Source organism: Carcharhinus amblyrhynchos, chromosome 12 (assembly GCF_965287045.1).
Source record: "Carcharhinus amblyrhynchos chromosome 12, sCarAmb.v2.hapA, whole genome shotgun sequence".
Classification (NCBI taxonomy): Eukaryota; Metazoa; Chordata; class Chondrichthyes; order Carcharhiniformes; family Carcharhinidae; genus Carcharhinus; species Carcharhinus amblyrhynchos.
This window is the reverse complement of record NC_137335.1, coordinates 46,045,213-46,061,378: the sequence shown is the minus strand read 5'-3', so window position 1 is coordinate 46,061,378 and position 16,166 is coordinate 46,045,213. Positions and strand designations below refer to the sequence as shown.

The following is a 16,166-nucleotide window of genomic DNA, read 5'->3' as shown; positions in this document are numbered from 1 at the left end:
AGTCCCAACATCTGTGAAAGCTAATTGTACATTTATGGAATTTCAAATTTCTACATGATGAAAAAGAAGTCTCACTTTTTAAATAATTTTAAAGAATTTTGTTTATGCTGTTTCAGCTTCTAGCTTAATCCCATTGTGTATCTTTCAAGAACATATTCCACTTTTTGTGACACTTTAATTAAAAGTGTGAAATTCAATGTATTTTATTTTGCGGTTTGATGTCTGTGAAAATATTTCAATGTGATTGACTGCATACCTTGCTGAATGACATCATTATGCTGGATGCCTGAAGATCCCTTGACCTAGTGCCAGTTTCAAGCAGACATCAGGAAAGGGAAAATGAAATCTGGGCACAGAAATCATTCAATCCTTGTGGGCATTTTGAAGTCATTACTTCCCCACTGACCACAAAAGCCATGCTACCATGCTCAGGTCCAGGTTTCTATCAACATTTTTCATTGTACAAATCAAATTCTACATGCCCTCTTTCATTAAGGCTAACTCAAAGAAACCACAGTTTTCTCTCTTCTACCAACCCATTTTTCCGCCACAACCAAACATTATAAATTCCAAATCCATTCAGGACTTGAATAATGGCAATATTTTTGTGCAGAATCCTTTGGAGATTACCTGGCACTGTAGGACAGGATTTCTTTTTGAACTTGTCTAATATGAAACACTGCTCATATTATCTAGGCTACATTCCCTTTCCATGTTGACCTGTCCCATCTTTATTTTATTAATTACCCCATGGTCATGAAGTGAATTATAACTCTAACCTCATTTTGGAGGCTTCCCCAGATCTTGAGCATTTTCTCAATAATCACCCTCCCGGGAGTTCAAAATAGTCACCTCCCTCAGACGCTTTTTTTGGATCCAAGCAAGTGAACAATTTTATCCCCACTCCCCACACACACACACAACCAAGATAATTATCAAGAGATATTACTTTCTTCCAGCCTTTCAAATAATTGTCAGCTGGGTTCAAATTACCCGGATGTTACAAGGGTCTGAGAGATTATCTTCAAAAAGTTGTATTTCCCCATTTGAGCAGAATACAAGAGAGGAGGGCCTTAAGCTGCATACAGAAAACTGAAAGCCATTACTAACTTATTTACAGGCTTATTAAAGAACCATTTAACATGCAGTACACTTTAAAGTAGAGAAGTTCATCATAATGAAGGGGATGGATAGGGTAGAGGTAGAGAGATTCTTCCCGCTCAGAAAGGACAGTAGGACTAGAGGGCACAGCCTCAGGATAAGGGGTGTGTGGGCAGTTTAGAACGGAGTTGAGGAGGAACTTCTTCACTCAAAGGGTGGTGAATCTCTGGAATTCTCTGCCCGTTGAAGTGGTGGAGGCTACCTCACTGAGTATATTTAAGACACGGGTAGATAGGTTTTTGGTAGGCAAGGGAATTAAGGGTTATGGGGAGAAAGCAGGAAAGTGGAACCGAGCCACTTCAGATCCGCCACGATCTTATTGAATGGCGAGGCAGGCTCGAAGGGCTAGATGGCCTACTCCTGCTCCTACTTATGTTCTTATGTAATGTTAAAGATTATAGAGAAAGATAGAAAATAATCTTAGTTCTAATAAAAAAAATCCAGGAAAAAGAGATTTTAGAAAATAAGGTTATAGACTAAAATCTCGCTGGATAATCTATCAACTATTTAAAGCAAAACATGACTTGAAATCCTCAAGCAGTTCGAGTTGTCTAATTAGCACAATACAAAAAACTTGTTTTAAGTGTTCAACTCTTCAACAGCTTGAGAAGCGTTGATGTAAGGTTACTACTTATATCTTTCTTCAATACTTCTGTTTTTCTCGAGAAAGGCCTGCATCTATATATCCGACTGAATTGATTTCCATCATTTCTAGCACGTTTATGCATTGCCTCATTGTTTAAACCTTTCCCTTTTGATTATCCCATATAATTCACGATTATTTGATTGTTGAGGATGGCCTCATTGCATGAGCATTGTGACAATTTATCTGTTTGTAATGTGCTAGCGGAATCAATCCTAATTAATTCCCTTGCTTCAATATTTTCAGGAAGTGATTTTAAACTCTAACACATAAATAGTGATTCTTAAAGTTTTTTTAAGTTTCTTCTTTTAGGTCAGTTGCATTCCCATCATGTCTGTCTTCTGTACTATGTGTTTGATAATATTCAATTCTGACCATTAGGTGTCCACCAGTCTTACATGGTATCCTGAATCAGGATTTAAAAATTCTTTCTTAATAGGCAATGATGCCAAACTACAGACTGAACTATTATCAACTTGTGTTTATAAAAATACATTTTTTAATGAGCACTTAAATTGTGAAAGGATAGTCCTTGTAGATAAATACACCTTTCCAAAAAACAGAGACTCATCTGGAATTCTAGTAGACATTACCAACATGTTCATCTATCCTTAGTTAAATTCAAAGTTGTCCCATTTTACAGGCCTCTGGGTAAAATGGTTGTCTTTAATCATTTTGTTGTCTGTAAACTTTTCTTCAATTCTGAAATATAATGTCTTAATCATATATGAATTCTCCCTGATATTTCTACTCCACTAAACTATTTCTATAGTCAGCAACAGTCATTACCCTTCTTATTTTTTTCTTTCCTGTTCCTCAGGTGCCACAAGTAGGCCATTACCATGATCTTGCACCCCACTACATTCTTACTATGTTGAAACCAAAACTAATTGTGCAGTCTCACTCCACCTCCTATTTCTTCTTAATAGCTCAAACCTTGTGTAATCCTCTTAATCTTTTCTTTCTTCCATATCATCAGGCTTTGTATGCCCATGTTTCTATCATCTAATTACTATTTCCTCATTCAACTAATCATCTCCTTTACTATTTTCAGTGTTGACTATGTCTGGACAAAGGTCCTTGTCCTTTTCAGATTTTCAATAAAATATCAAACAATATTTCACGAGAAAGCGAAAGGAACAGAAAGATAGATCTCTGACATTTTTTTTGCTTGATTAACATTCAGTTGAAGATTGCTGCTATCAATGTATACATTGCATACATATGTGTTAATTACATATAACGTGAAGAACGTTAAAATATATTTCTATGACAAAAGCCAAAGTAAGCTAACGCTAACAATTTTAGTGTTGAAATTTTTTATTCAATATATGTAACTATCTACCTTTTGGTTATTTTGTGACATTACAACATGGAATGGTTGCTATCCTCTGTTATTCTTTTTCCAAAACACAACTTTTTGCCTACAGCAGATATTTTCCATGCACAACATCTCTCCTACTTTCTACCCAGATTTTTTTTTCATTCAGCCTGGACTGGCTAGAAGCTGCCATTGAGGCCTGTTTAATGATAGGCTGAGAAGAAGTGTGCTTGTACAAGTAGGACAATTCCACAATTCCTGTTAATACCCTTCTCCTTTATTGCTGCACAATACACCCTCTAGTGGCACAGGAGTGGATTACAACTTTTTCCCATGAAGAATAGGTTATTTGGATACCAGTCAATTCAGCGATTTGAACTCAGGAGCCTGTGGTTGTCCATTAGCTCATATTGTGTGTCAATATTACAGGCAGCTAGGATTACTTGATTCTTTGACTACAGAACACATTGTAATATCCCGGTGCCATTCTCTTTTCTGTTATGCAATGACTCAGCAAAATTTAATTCTAAATGTTAATTTGCAAATTTAGGTTTAACTTTAAGGGATTTCACCAATTATATAAATTCAACTGAATCACTTGAAACTAAAATGAAGGCGAGTTTCTTATATAATTTTAATGCAGGCTGAGTTCAGTCCAAACACCCAATAAAAAACTAAATAATATCTTCATTAAAAAAAACTTGCACAAACAAATGTTTTGCATACACGTGTTTGTATATCATTTTTTAAACTTTGGCAATGTAGCATTCTTCCTCAATCTGTGGCATTTCACAATTTGTGCAAGTAAAAGCTTAACAGTATTGTTATTAGAATCAGATCTTTTAAAAATCACAAGATTTAAACAATATGCAGGGCAAAAAGAAAAAAAAACAAATAAATCCCGAACCTGATTCATTTGTTGTAAAGCTAATGAGATGATCAAGCATGTCATAACACAAATCACCAGGATATTGACCATCTGTGATGTTAAATTTTAAAAATTGAATTACTGGTGAAAGAATTGTACACAGATGTTAAAAATATAGCAAATTATTTGATAATATGCTTTTGACTCGTGGAGTTTTCTGGCATTATTAATCCCTAACAAAATCCCCTATGAATCTGAAAGACAATTACTAGTTCGCGATCATTGACGCTAACATTTTCAGCTTCCTATTTCATTGTCTTTTTGTTACTTCAGTATTACCCCTTTCTGCTGCCATCCAAGAACAAAAATAATCAATTTCACCACAATTTAAAACATTCCAAGTGTTACCAATTTCTCCAACTATATTTTTAAATCTGGGCAACTAAATTATATTTTAAAAAGCAGCAAAAGTTGGTTCAATAAACTGGCGAAAGAACACTAGAATGGGTTAAACTGCAATTATAACGAGTCTGACTGATTAACAAAAAAGAAATATTTCTCTGTAAACATCCTCATTACAGCTGATCCTGTCCATGCACGATAATCAACACAAACAAGGGTTTAGGAAGGATCTAGGGAATTTTATTCGCTCAGTTGGGTTGTTAATTTAGTTGTCATTTTTATATTCATGTGCTTAACAAATAAATAATTCTGCATTAAATTGGTAGCAATCTTACTTTGAAAATGTGAAAAGTGACAATCAGTTGCTTTGCTCAAAATCCTGCTAATTGGAAGATACCTTTCTCTCCACCTGTTAAATATTTTCATGTTAACATTTTATTGGATTACTGGCTGAATAATCAGTGTGATCATCGTTAAAATGTATAAAGCAAAAATTACAACCTTTTAATATTTAACATCCTACATAAAATTATGGTTATCTTAATGGCTTGGAGAAATTACAGTTACAGGCAAATAAAAAAGAACTGCAATTCATGTGTTACTAAAAATGAGTCTATACAAGCTAATATCTTGTGTACATTTCAGGGCAATAGCGCTTGTATTGAGATACTTATCAAGAATCTATCGACATGGTCCACTTGTGATTACAGTGCAGTAGATGTTTTACAGACAACATCAAAGACTGCATGTCTCATAGAAACATGGGGCATGTTACACATATATTAATGAAAACACAATATGCAGCAAGCAAGCAAGACAAAGAGAACAAAAAAATCCCCCAATTTTAACCAAGGGTTTTCTTTTGCAGATTATCCACAAGTTAATGGTTTAGAACAGGTAAACTATAAATGAAAAATTCAACAACACCAATATTTCAGTTAAAAATCTGACAGCATTCACCAACCTCTTACTGGAAATGTCTTTCAATTCAATATGCTGACAATTAAAAATTTAAAGGAAAGATATGTGAATGCTGCATCACAGGACTAATGTCTAAGGCTTTGTGAAATTATGTGGAAAATTAAATTCAAGAGGAACAGCTCTTATTGAAAGTACCCACTTCACATTTCTTAAGCTTTTGCTTCGTCATTCAAGAACAGTGTCTAATAACAAAAGATCAAATTAGATTCTAATGTCTAATCATCCATACAGGGTCAACCTGTGCAAGTATGCAAAGGTTAAGCATAAGATCTGTTTTTTCACCTCAGGAGTGGCATGGGATGATGGTTTAAATGAAGCATGGAATGAAGGGAAAATGAAGAAGGATGAACCTGTATATTCAAATCAACAGCTGCAGGTTTCACCGAAGAAAGCAAGCTACTGTTTTAGCTGCTGTTAAACTAAGATCATGGGAACAGTTTGACTGTGCTGCTGCTTAAATTATGTATGCTCCCGCTTTCATTCTATTTCATTTAAAATAGCACACACAAAATAGCCATTGGTTTTCTATTTATGAGGGTTTGGTTTATTCATTCACTGACTTTTTTAATGAGTGAGTGGGAAACAAATAATGAAGCCCCAACAATCACCAAGTGCACGGAGATCAAAGATGACAGACTGAGGGACCCTTAGTTCACCTTAGCCTTGGGTTTTAAACATTACTACTGTTGTAACATGGTATTACCGACGAGAATAGATGATCAGGGCAACAGTTTGAAGCCAATCACAGAACAATTCAGTATTTCATCATTAAACTGTGTGCCTAAATGAGCACATTAAAAATAAAATATAAGGGCTGAGACTTCCATTAGCATGAATTCAAAATCAGAACAATTAAACAGCATCTGCTAAATATCAAGATAGAAACAAAGGAAGACTGTACATTGCATAGACTATGCACAGTAATTTTAAGTGTTCGTTTAATTCTTTTGTGCATCAATTATTTTTGAACACAGATAAATATCCCAAACTTTAATTGATTTTGAAGTATTCTTTCAATTAAAACAATTGAATACTGTGGTTCATGAAAACACATACACACACTGTTTTCTTCTTACACCGTCTTAACAATGAGATATCTTACAAGCAATAGCAAGTCTCATCTTAACTGCACAAGCTTCAAGTGTACACTACGCACTACAATGACATAAACATGAAGAATTAGAAGGTAAATAAAAAGCAAAGACCCACCATGTCCTCTTTGCAGTGAGGCAGGCGACCTGTTTATAGCAATAGGCACTGAATGGTGTTTGCTGCCATGAAAATGGTGAATATGGTGAGCTCCACCTAAGCTCGAAGCACTCCATGACACTCCAAAAAAACAGCTGAAAGTCAAAAGAACTATCCAAAATGCCAAATGTATACAGGTTGTGATAGTTTCAATGCTGGACTTCACTGTTGCTCTCGGGTTCATGATGCTCCCTGAGAAAAAGATTTGCATTCCCCATGTAACAAATGTCACAACTGTACAGAGCCCATTATTTCAAGTCTGCCTCACAGTTTTCTATTCCTGCTGTCCTCTTCTGCTAGGAAATCCACAGCATACTTTTAAAAATCCAGGCAGTGCAGTGTGTCTGTTCCCAGCTAGAAAAACATAACTACCTGCATTTCCAGCAGTAGCTACCAGGTTCCTTTATGTTAATACTCCAATAGATCCAGGACTGAGACTGCTGAGGATTTTTTTTCTCTCCCTACATAAGGCACATCATCATCATCCACTGGGTATTCAATATCATTTAAATTTTACAGGATGGCACTTCACAATGCTGTAAGGGAAATTAAAATGCTTCCTCAATCCAGTTACAGCCTGGGAAAAAAAATGTAACACACAGCACAGCACTGTGTCTGACCAAAGCCACCCAATAAATAGCCTGCTCTCCAATCCGAATACAGTAGTCAGGGTAGTGAGAATAATGCCAGAGGATATTCCTCACTGAATTGTGTACACTTATGAAAGGACCTGGAACAGACCATGCTGGTGAGAAGGCTATGCAAATCTGCAGTCTCAAAACAGCAAATCACTGAAGCTTGGATGCATTGCAGAGGAAGAGCCTATTTTAAAATAGGGATACTGAAGTATGCTAGGATATCCAATAGTGTCTTTATTTTAAAAAATAAACTAAGATATGCAAAGTCTGGAACAAAGGAAAACTGACAGAAACTTAAAATTCTCACTTGGAATATCCTGCACATCATATTTTAATGTCAATTTAATACATAAATTCCCAATCTCCCCCAGGAAGACCGTTCAGAGGTTCCAATATCCTCAGTTAGTACTTTACAATTTTTAAACGAAGGCAGGCACTGTTGTGATTGGTCAGAAACCTCCCCATACGGTCCACCAGGTGCTCAATCCAAAGCCACTAAATATGCCTCGACACAAACTACTCATCCATCATTTTTGATGATCTTCTAATTGCACACACATCTTCACAAAGGAACACCTCTCTCCCTTTCACCGACAGATATTCAAGTGTACAATCCTGTGACAGTGATGGAGACAATGTTGCAGACAAAAGGGGGAAATAAAAGCACTTCCTTTTGAAAAATAAAGAATTCTGATCTCCAATATTTTTCAAAAAATTCCCTTCGTTGTTTTGTTTTTTTTTCCCCCAACACTGATCTTGCTGAACTAAAACTCCCCTGAGAACGATGTGTTTATCTTGACAGGTGTTTGCGCGATCAGCAGCATCTCAAAGGCATTGTTATTCGTTGCTTTAATGTACAAGAGAACATATTAAATCTGCAAATTAATGTACTCATTGAATCAAATTCTAAGTAAAATTAAAGCAAGAAAGAGCACCAAATTAACTTATCGATGTCTTTGCAAAGCTGTATACATGTTAAGTTTGATCCATTCTTTGTAGATGTGTCAGAATTACTTCTCCCATCGAGTGTAGCTGAAGCAAAACTTATGTTGCACAATCACCAAACGTGAAAGCAACTTTATGTCTTTACCCTTAATCTTTAAACTGGATGTTTAAGTTGGATGACTAGTTCAATCAATCATTTTTGGCAGTGCTACCAAAATCCATACAAAACACATTCATGTGGCAAGAGCCCTGTTGGGAATATATTTGTAAAGGAGCTCTGGGACTAATTTTTAATAAAAATACAGGTCAACCATCTTCACACTGAGACACACAACAAACATATACTTTTGACTCTGAGTCACAACTTCTTTGTTTTACTAAGCAGGCTTGCCACCTGCACTCTTGGATGTCGTCTGAGATTCAGAGATCATTTCACAGCCCAGCAATTTTTTTATTTACTTCAACATCAGTATGGATGAGCCACATAAGGGACCCCAGGCTACTAAGTGCAGCATCTTGTTAATGTTTTCTTAAACTCTTAATGGATTTGGCATGTGTACATGTTTATGAATTGAGAATACAATGAGGTTCTACGAGGGAAGGGGGTGAGATTTGACAGATGCTTTCTTCTTTATTATCAAGAACAAATTTGATTGGATTTTGTGAATAAATATTTATTCTTTATTGAGTGTGTACAAAATTCTTAGTATGTCCAAATAGCTCAACTTCTGACAGATCATACAAAAAATTAACACTTTCCACCCAGCTTTTTGGGAGTTGACTAACAATATGATGAGATATGAATCCTCAGTTTAATCTTCGAATAAATGTATGGCATGCAGGTTATGATTCTAGTTTCAGTATTTTTTAATTTGTGAGCTAACTTGCTGTAAATTTCTTCCCCCTCTTCTAATCTGACCTGAAAGAATTTGCATTTTTTCTTCACTGTCTTAGTTTGAGCTGGAAGCATTACCAAAATAAACTAGCTACATTGCTTCAACCCATTGATCACAGGAACAGAGCCTCCAACCACCTCCAACTCAACTAACAAACAACAAATGGATGAGCATAGCACATCTCATGGATCCTTATGGCCTAGTGCAAATTACCGAGGAAGCTAACAGATTTTACTTCTTTGAAAAGAGCCAAAAAGGAAAAGTAAAAATAAAACTTGATTATCACCACAAATGTTACAGGTGGCAGAGGAGAAAGGTGGGTGGTTGAGGACTAAGTAATGTTGAGAAAATGGATTAGTGTACTACTTGTGCACAGAGGAGAAGGAAGTATGTGCCAAATGAGGGGAGGAATAATTTAAAGAGCAATGTAGGCTGATCGTGGTACAGCAATTCCCCACTGAGTGCTGTGAGGTACTTCGTAATATCTGCTTTTCTTTTAATGAGTGACTGCAAGGAAAAAAGACAGTAAAATCCTCATGTGTTATCTGTCTTAAAATCTTTAAATTCTCTGAATTCAAGTCCACAAGTTATTTTAAACTTAGTATTTCTATTTTTAAGCTGCCCGCAGCACAAATGATTGGACTCTTGAGATTATAGTTGGCTTAAAGGCCGAGACTCTCCGATTTCATTCACCCTGTCACCACTGCCAGTTAGAACGGAAAATTTGGCGCCCATCCAAAACTCTGTTAACTGCTGCAGGACTGGAGAATCTTAGCCGTGGGTGAGATTGGAAAGTTCTGGCCAAAGTGTAAGAAAAGTAGTACTTTTGGCTAAAAAGAAAGGAAAGCAATAACACTTGTAATTGATCTCAGTTCTTGTCCCTGTGCCTAGAGGTACATGAAGCCGTCAAAATACATGCTTACGTCAGTTTCTGTAGCTTATTTTTTCCTAGAAAAAGACACTGGCACGATGTCAGTGGATGTAGCTCTGGGGGAACCACTTTGCATCAAGGATGGTCCCTCCTCTCCTACTGCCTGACATAGGCACATTGGAAGTATTTGCAGGTTGATAATCAGCCTGTTCAGCCACACAACAAACACACCTTCCATGGTAATCAAGTCCTAGAATGGGACTTCACCCTGGAAGTTGTGACTTCAATGCAGGGATCCTATCCCCTCTAGCACAAGCCTTTCCATACATGTGAGACAGATATAAATATCCATACTCTAAAAATTTATATTGAACATGGAGAGAAAATGGATAACAATTCACAGTAGAACTGCATTATTCAATTAGATTTTTTTTACTCAAGTAACATAGCCAAAGAAAATGTCCATTTTAACAATCTACACAAACACAAAGAAATGTAGTAGTTGAATATTAAAGAGTACTCAGTGTCTGAACTGTGTACGCTCATGGAGTGCTGATCTGCTTGATGGATATCAGAAGACATGGAGCGGCAATCTGATCAGCACATCATGCTGGTTGATTGGTGTCGTGAGCTGGTAACATTTTTTGAGAGGTGAAAAATCAGATTTGTGCCTTTTTTTTTAACCTCTCACAATGCTACTGGCCCCGTTTTGCCAGCAAAGTCAGCTTCACGTACGTAAAGGGGAGGGAGGTGGGTGACAGATTTCTCAGTGTATTATGTACACACTGGGAGATCAAGGTGCCAGCACAATGGCATCCCTAGAGCTCAGCAGCCGGCTTTCTGGTGAGAATAGGTTCCACCCACTTCTCTTGCTGGCGAGAAGCCGGCACTTTTTAATTTCTAAGTGGCATACGATTGCGTCTGGGAGCTCACCTAAAAAATGGTTGCAATTCTCTCCCATCTTCACGCTCGCTTAGCCCTTAGAATATTTTTGATAAGATTGCCCCTCTTGTCTTTGACCTCTCAGGCCACAAATTCAACTTTTCATTTGCACATTAAAAGTGAAAAGAAACCATCAAGATATTGTTTTAGGGGCTTTCCAAAAAATGCATATCTGCAATACTCAGATCAGTTGTTAAAAAAAATCAAAGCTGCTGTGAAAATACTGTTCCTGTGGTAATATTAAGAATTCTTATCGGCTGGCATAGACATGCCCGACCTAATTCGTGTGAAGTAATAAAAGAATTCAAAAAAGGACATCCATCTCCAGGGGAAAATAATGCAAAGCAGTAAGTATCACTTTTAAATTAAGTTTTCATAACCTCCTTTTTAGTTGGAACATAATGCTGCTTTTAATGTCTCAGAGAAAAAACTATGCATGAGACTCAGTGGCCCGGTTCACCAATGGCAGAAGCCACAGTTGTGAGAGGACCACTTTCAAGTCCTCTGACGGACAGACTAGTCACTTTCACTGGTGAAAGGTGGGGGCTGGAATTCCCTTCTCCACAGTTGCTCACTCAGCCCCATTTTCTAACATTGCATTTCGTCCAAGTTTCTGAGCCTTCCCAGAAAGTATAAATCCTTAGAAATCCACTGATTTCCATTGAAAACATTTGCTTTCGTTCAATTTCATAGCGCAGCCAAACAAGCCTTTGATTGACAGCCAAATGGTTTTTGCACAGCATGCAGTATTTATCTTTCTCTTGACGGTTGAAAGCTTCTGAATTCCTCCACCTCCCCAACCATTGTTCCTAACCACAATGTTTATACAGGACGCAAGAGCACTTAGCTGCTTTGAAGTTGGCTGCAGCTGCCTTAGTTCACAACCATGCTTTTGTGGTGTGGTGGAGTGGTGAAGACCCGTTCTTTCTGTGGTGAGGGGGAATGTCCTCTGATGAAGAGTTGGTTGTGCTTCCCTGGTCAGCAGGGGACGGAGGCGGGGGGAGGGTTCACTATTTTCGTTGGATGGGGGGATTAGTCTGTCAGTCTTTAAAAAGTTCCTCCAGTCTCTGATCAGCTGGGCTGGTGGAGGTGTTTCAAGCAATGCATTAATTTGCATTGCTCACCTGACTGCTGCTGTTCGTGCCAGTGGGAAACACTCCAGTTTTCCTACTGACGTTTGGGTGAATAGCAGCCTATATTTTCAGTACAGTTACACACTAAGACAGTGCCACATCAAACCATGCTGTTGACATACAAAAAAAAAATCAATGCTTTTGTCCTCTGAATGCAAGTAGGGAACACTGAATTGACTTGGTGTCAGCATTAATTTTAGGAAACAATCCAACTGGAGTTCCATGAGTTACCATTCAACACTGACCAAAGAAATAATAGACTTCAGGTTTTCAATAGCCAATAGTATAAAAATTGTCAGCATCCATTGTAAATATCAATAGATTTTGAAAATATTTTCTACATTAATCAGTCAATTTCTTAGAGATGTTTCAACACTACTTTTACTGTGTAGACAAACTGGCCAGATTGAAACTGGGAGCCACCTTAAAATCCATTGTATTTTCTTACATTAACCTGATGAAGTATAGTTAGCTCTCACAATAAGAAGCCACATGGTACATATTGACCTAATATGGTATTGTAGAGACAGAGAAAAAAATTCAAGAGCATAGCATAATAGAACGTTGATGGCAGAGGAAGAGATCACTTGGCCCTTGTGTCTGTGCCAATTGAACAAATGAGCCATCCAGCCTAATCCCACTGTGCATTTGTAGCCCTGCCTCTGCAATCTTTTTGGGCACTGAGTTCCAGACCATAACCATCCTTTGGGTGAAAACCTTTTCCTCATCTCCCCTCTTAGCCTTCTACAAATCACTTTAAATTTATGCCCCTAGTTACCAACCCTTCTGCTCAGATAAATAGTTCCTTCACATCCACCCTGTCTGGGGTTTTGTATAATTCGATAAAGTCTCCCCTCTGCTTCCTCTGTTCTGAAGAAAACAACCTTAGACTATCCAATCTTTTCTTACTGCTGCAATTTTTCCAGTCTTGGAAACATTCTCATAAATCTCCTCTGTACACTCTCGAGTGCAATTATGTCCTTTCTGTAATGAGGTGACCAGGAATGCATACAGTACTCATGTTGTGACCTGAAGAATAATTCATACAGTTGCACCATAACCTCCCTGTTCTTATATTCTGTATATTAGCTAATGAGTAAAAGGATTCCATTCGCCTGCTTAACCACCTTATTAACCTGCCCAACTACCTTTAGGGATGTATGGACATTGACTAAAAAGTTCCTCATTTCCTCCACACCTTGCCATATTCTCCCATTTATCGTGTATTCCTTTGCTTTGTTTGATTTCCCCAAGTTCACCTTTTCACATTTCTCTGTGTTGAATTTCATTTACCACTTTTCTAACCACCTGACCATTTATTGATATCTTCCTGCAGTCTACAGTTATTCTCCTCACCATCAACCATGCCAATTTTGTGCCAGCTCTGCAAATATTTTGATCATTGCTCCTACATTTACATCCAAATCATTAATATATAGCACAAAAAGTAGGAGACCTAGTACTGAGTCCTGCAGAACCACACTGGAAACAGCCTTCCCATCACAATCATCCATCAACAATTCCTCTTTGCTCCCTGCCATTCAGCCAATTTTATATTCAGTTTACTACAGTCCCCTGGATCCTATGTTTTTTTTAACCAGTCTGTCATGTGGGATCTCTTCAAAAACGTTGCTTCATGTAGATCACTCATTACCCTCATCAATCCCCCTTGTTATTTTCTCAAAAAATTCAATCATGTTAGACAGACACAAACTTCCCTTAAATCCATGCTGACTGTCCTTAATTAATCCATGCCTTTCCAAGTGATAGTATATCCTGTCCCTCAGAACTGATTCCAATAATTTATCTACTAAGAAGGTTAGACTGACTGGCCTGCAATTATTTAGTCCATCCCTTGTTCCATTTTTAAACAAAGGTACAACATTAGCAGACTTCCAATGCTCTAACACCTCAGCTACATCCAGTGAGGGTTGAAAAATGCAGGTCAGACCTTTCACTGTTCCCTGTCATGGAAGCACCATGGTGAGTACGCAAAAGAGATGCAATCTGGGCAAAATCAAGTTGAAAACCCTTCATTTTAACACTTTAAAATTTGCCGTTATACAATGGAAAAAGTTAATTAGGTCAATTCAAACACTTGTACATAAAGTGGTAATTAAAAATATTGCAACTATTCTATTTAAATTAATTCTAATAATGATGTGGTAAGTATACACTTTTCAGAGGCATTAAACCATTATGTACAGGAAATTTTAAAGATTATCTGGGCTCATAGCCAAAATGGCAAGTAGTTTTGCTCTTCAACATAGCATATAGCATTTAAAATAAGACCAGTAGCCCTACTGGGAATATGGGGTCTATTTTGATTCTTCTGTGACCCACCAGCGGGGCACATTTTTACACATTGACATCAATTGATGATGGGTGAGTTAGCAAGTTATGCATCCTTGTGAGCAGAAACTTATTCCTTTGAGAGTTTAGGGAGTGTGGAGGTGGGGTGGGATAAGGGGGAGGGGGTTGCAAGGGAATATCCAAAATCATATGATACCAATTTCCTTGCTCTACAAGAGGCACTTCACTAAAGTGCATTAATGAATGAAGAATAACTCCAGGAGAAAAGGGAAATGGACAAAGCAGACACCAAAATTATTTAACTGAAGTAAAGCATAAGACCATAAGACACAGGAGCAGAATTAGCCACTCGGCCCATCGAGTCTGATTTACCATTCAATAATGGCTGATATTTTTCTCATCCCCATTCTCTTGCCTTTTCCCCATAAGCCCTGATCCCCTTATAAATCAATAACCTATCTATCTCTGCCTTGAAGACACTCAATGACCTAAAGCAACTGCCCCTAGAAAAAGAATGGCCTTTGGTAATGAGTGCATGATGTCAGGCTACTAAAAATATAGGATACATTTGAAAGAACTCAACAAGAGTATAAGAAACTTTATTATCACAGAATACAACAGTGCCCTTTGGCCCATCGAGTCTGCACCTGCCCACCTAATCCCACATATGGAAAATTTATTTTGAATCAATTTTACTTTCACTTTGCGCCTTGCACAAAATGGGCCAGACTTGGCTATGAAAATAACAGGGAGACTAACAGTGCAAACAGCAAATTCCATTGAGCGCAGATGTCCAGGTAAATTGCAAAATCCATGGAAAGTTCTTGTACATAGTTTTGGTGGGCCTAACTCACCAAAAGGCGCAGGCACAGACACAATGAATCAAATAACCTCCTTCTATCCGATATCATTCTACGGAAATACTAAGTCATGTCATTTATGTGCAAGTACACGTTTAACAATATGATAACTATGACTCACTTCACTTTTCCCTTGTGTCCTTTGTCTGTTTTTCTTAATTCAATTTTTCTTTCCTTTTATTTCATGTTTGATAGTTAATTTAACATTGAATTCACTGTTCTGACAGTTCCTGGTCCAGACTCTGCACTATTCATGAACAATTCCTCAAGCTGTTTGGTTAAGGACATGTACTTTGTTCAGTCAGATATCAGGTCCCCTGTAGGGGGCACAACAATGTTCAGATATCTCATTAACTGAAACCTTCTGTGCAAAACCCAGTTAAAATTATTTGAGTGAACATAATTGTAAGAAGCAACTGCCAGCTTTAACAAAAGCAAAATACTGCAGATGCTGTAAATCTGAAATAAAAACAGAAAATGCTGGAAAACTCAACAGGTCTGACAGCATCTGAGGGGGTGAACTGACTTAACATTTCATGTCAACAGCCCAACACCAGAACTACTGCTTTTTATTTACAAATCGCAGCAAAATTTGCCATACCCCCTCATTCTGTTTTTGGTTTTCAGTTGAGGTAGCTTGCAGATTATTTCAGGATTATGAACACCATGTACTTTTATGCTGCAGGATAATGTTCCAGGTATCATGATTTTTTTTACCATGTTCACTTTCACTGAGACTGAACATTTGGTTGATTAAAAATCTCTACACTATTCAAAGATGTGTGGATTTGGCCATGCTCAATTGACTCTCGTGTCAGGGGGACTAGCAGGGCAAAGATGTGGGGTTATGGGAATAGGGTGGGACCGTGTTTAGTGCAGGCCCAATGGGCTGAATGGCCTCCTTCTGCACTGTAGGATTCTATAATTAATTTATTTAACTCAAG

At 37.5% G+C, this 16,166-nt stretch overlaps 1 protein-coding gene across 3 annotated transcripts in view; it reads right to left on the bottom strand.

Annotated features, from left to right (window-relative positions):
* The window catches only part of nrxn1a (neurexin 1a), a 1,747,513-nt gene that overhangs the window by 509,289 nt on the left and 1,222,058 nt on the right, over positions 1 to 16,166 (bottom strand). For 2 of the 3 annotated variants that reach the window (XM_080200468.1, XM_080200469.1), the window contains exon 1: positions 6,586 to 7,367. The exons of the other annotated variant lie outside the window; for it this stretch is intronic. In XM_080200468.1, the coding sequence (XP_080056594.1) occupies positions 6,586 to 6,835 (250 nt within the window). In that variant the 5' untranslated portion in view covers positions 6,836 to 7,367. Of the gene's footprint in view, positions 1 to 6,585; positions 7,368 to 16,166 lie in introns of those variants that run through there. 3 annotated transcript variants of the gene reach the window in all.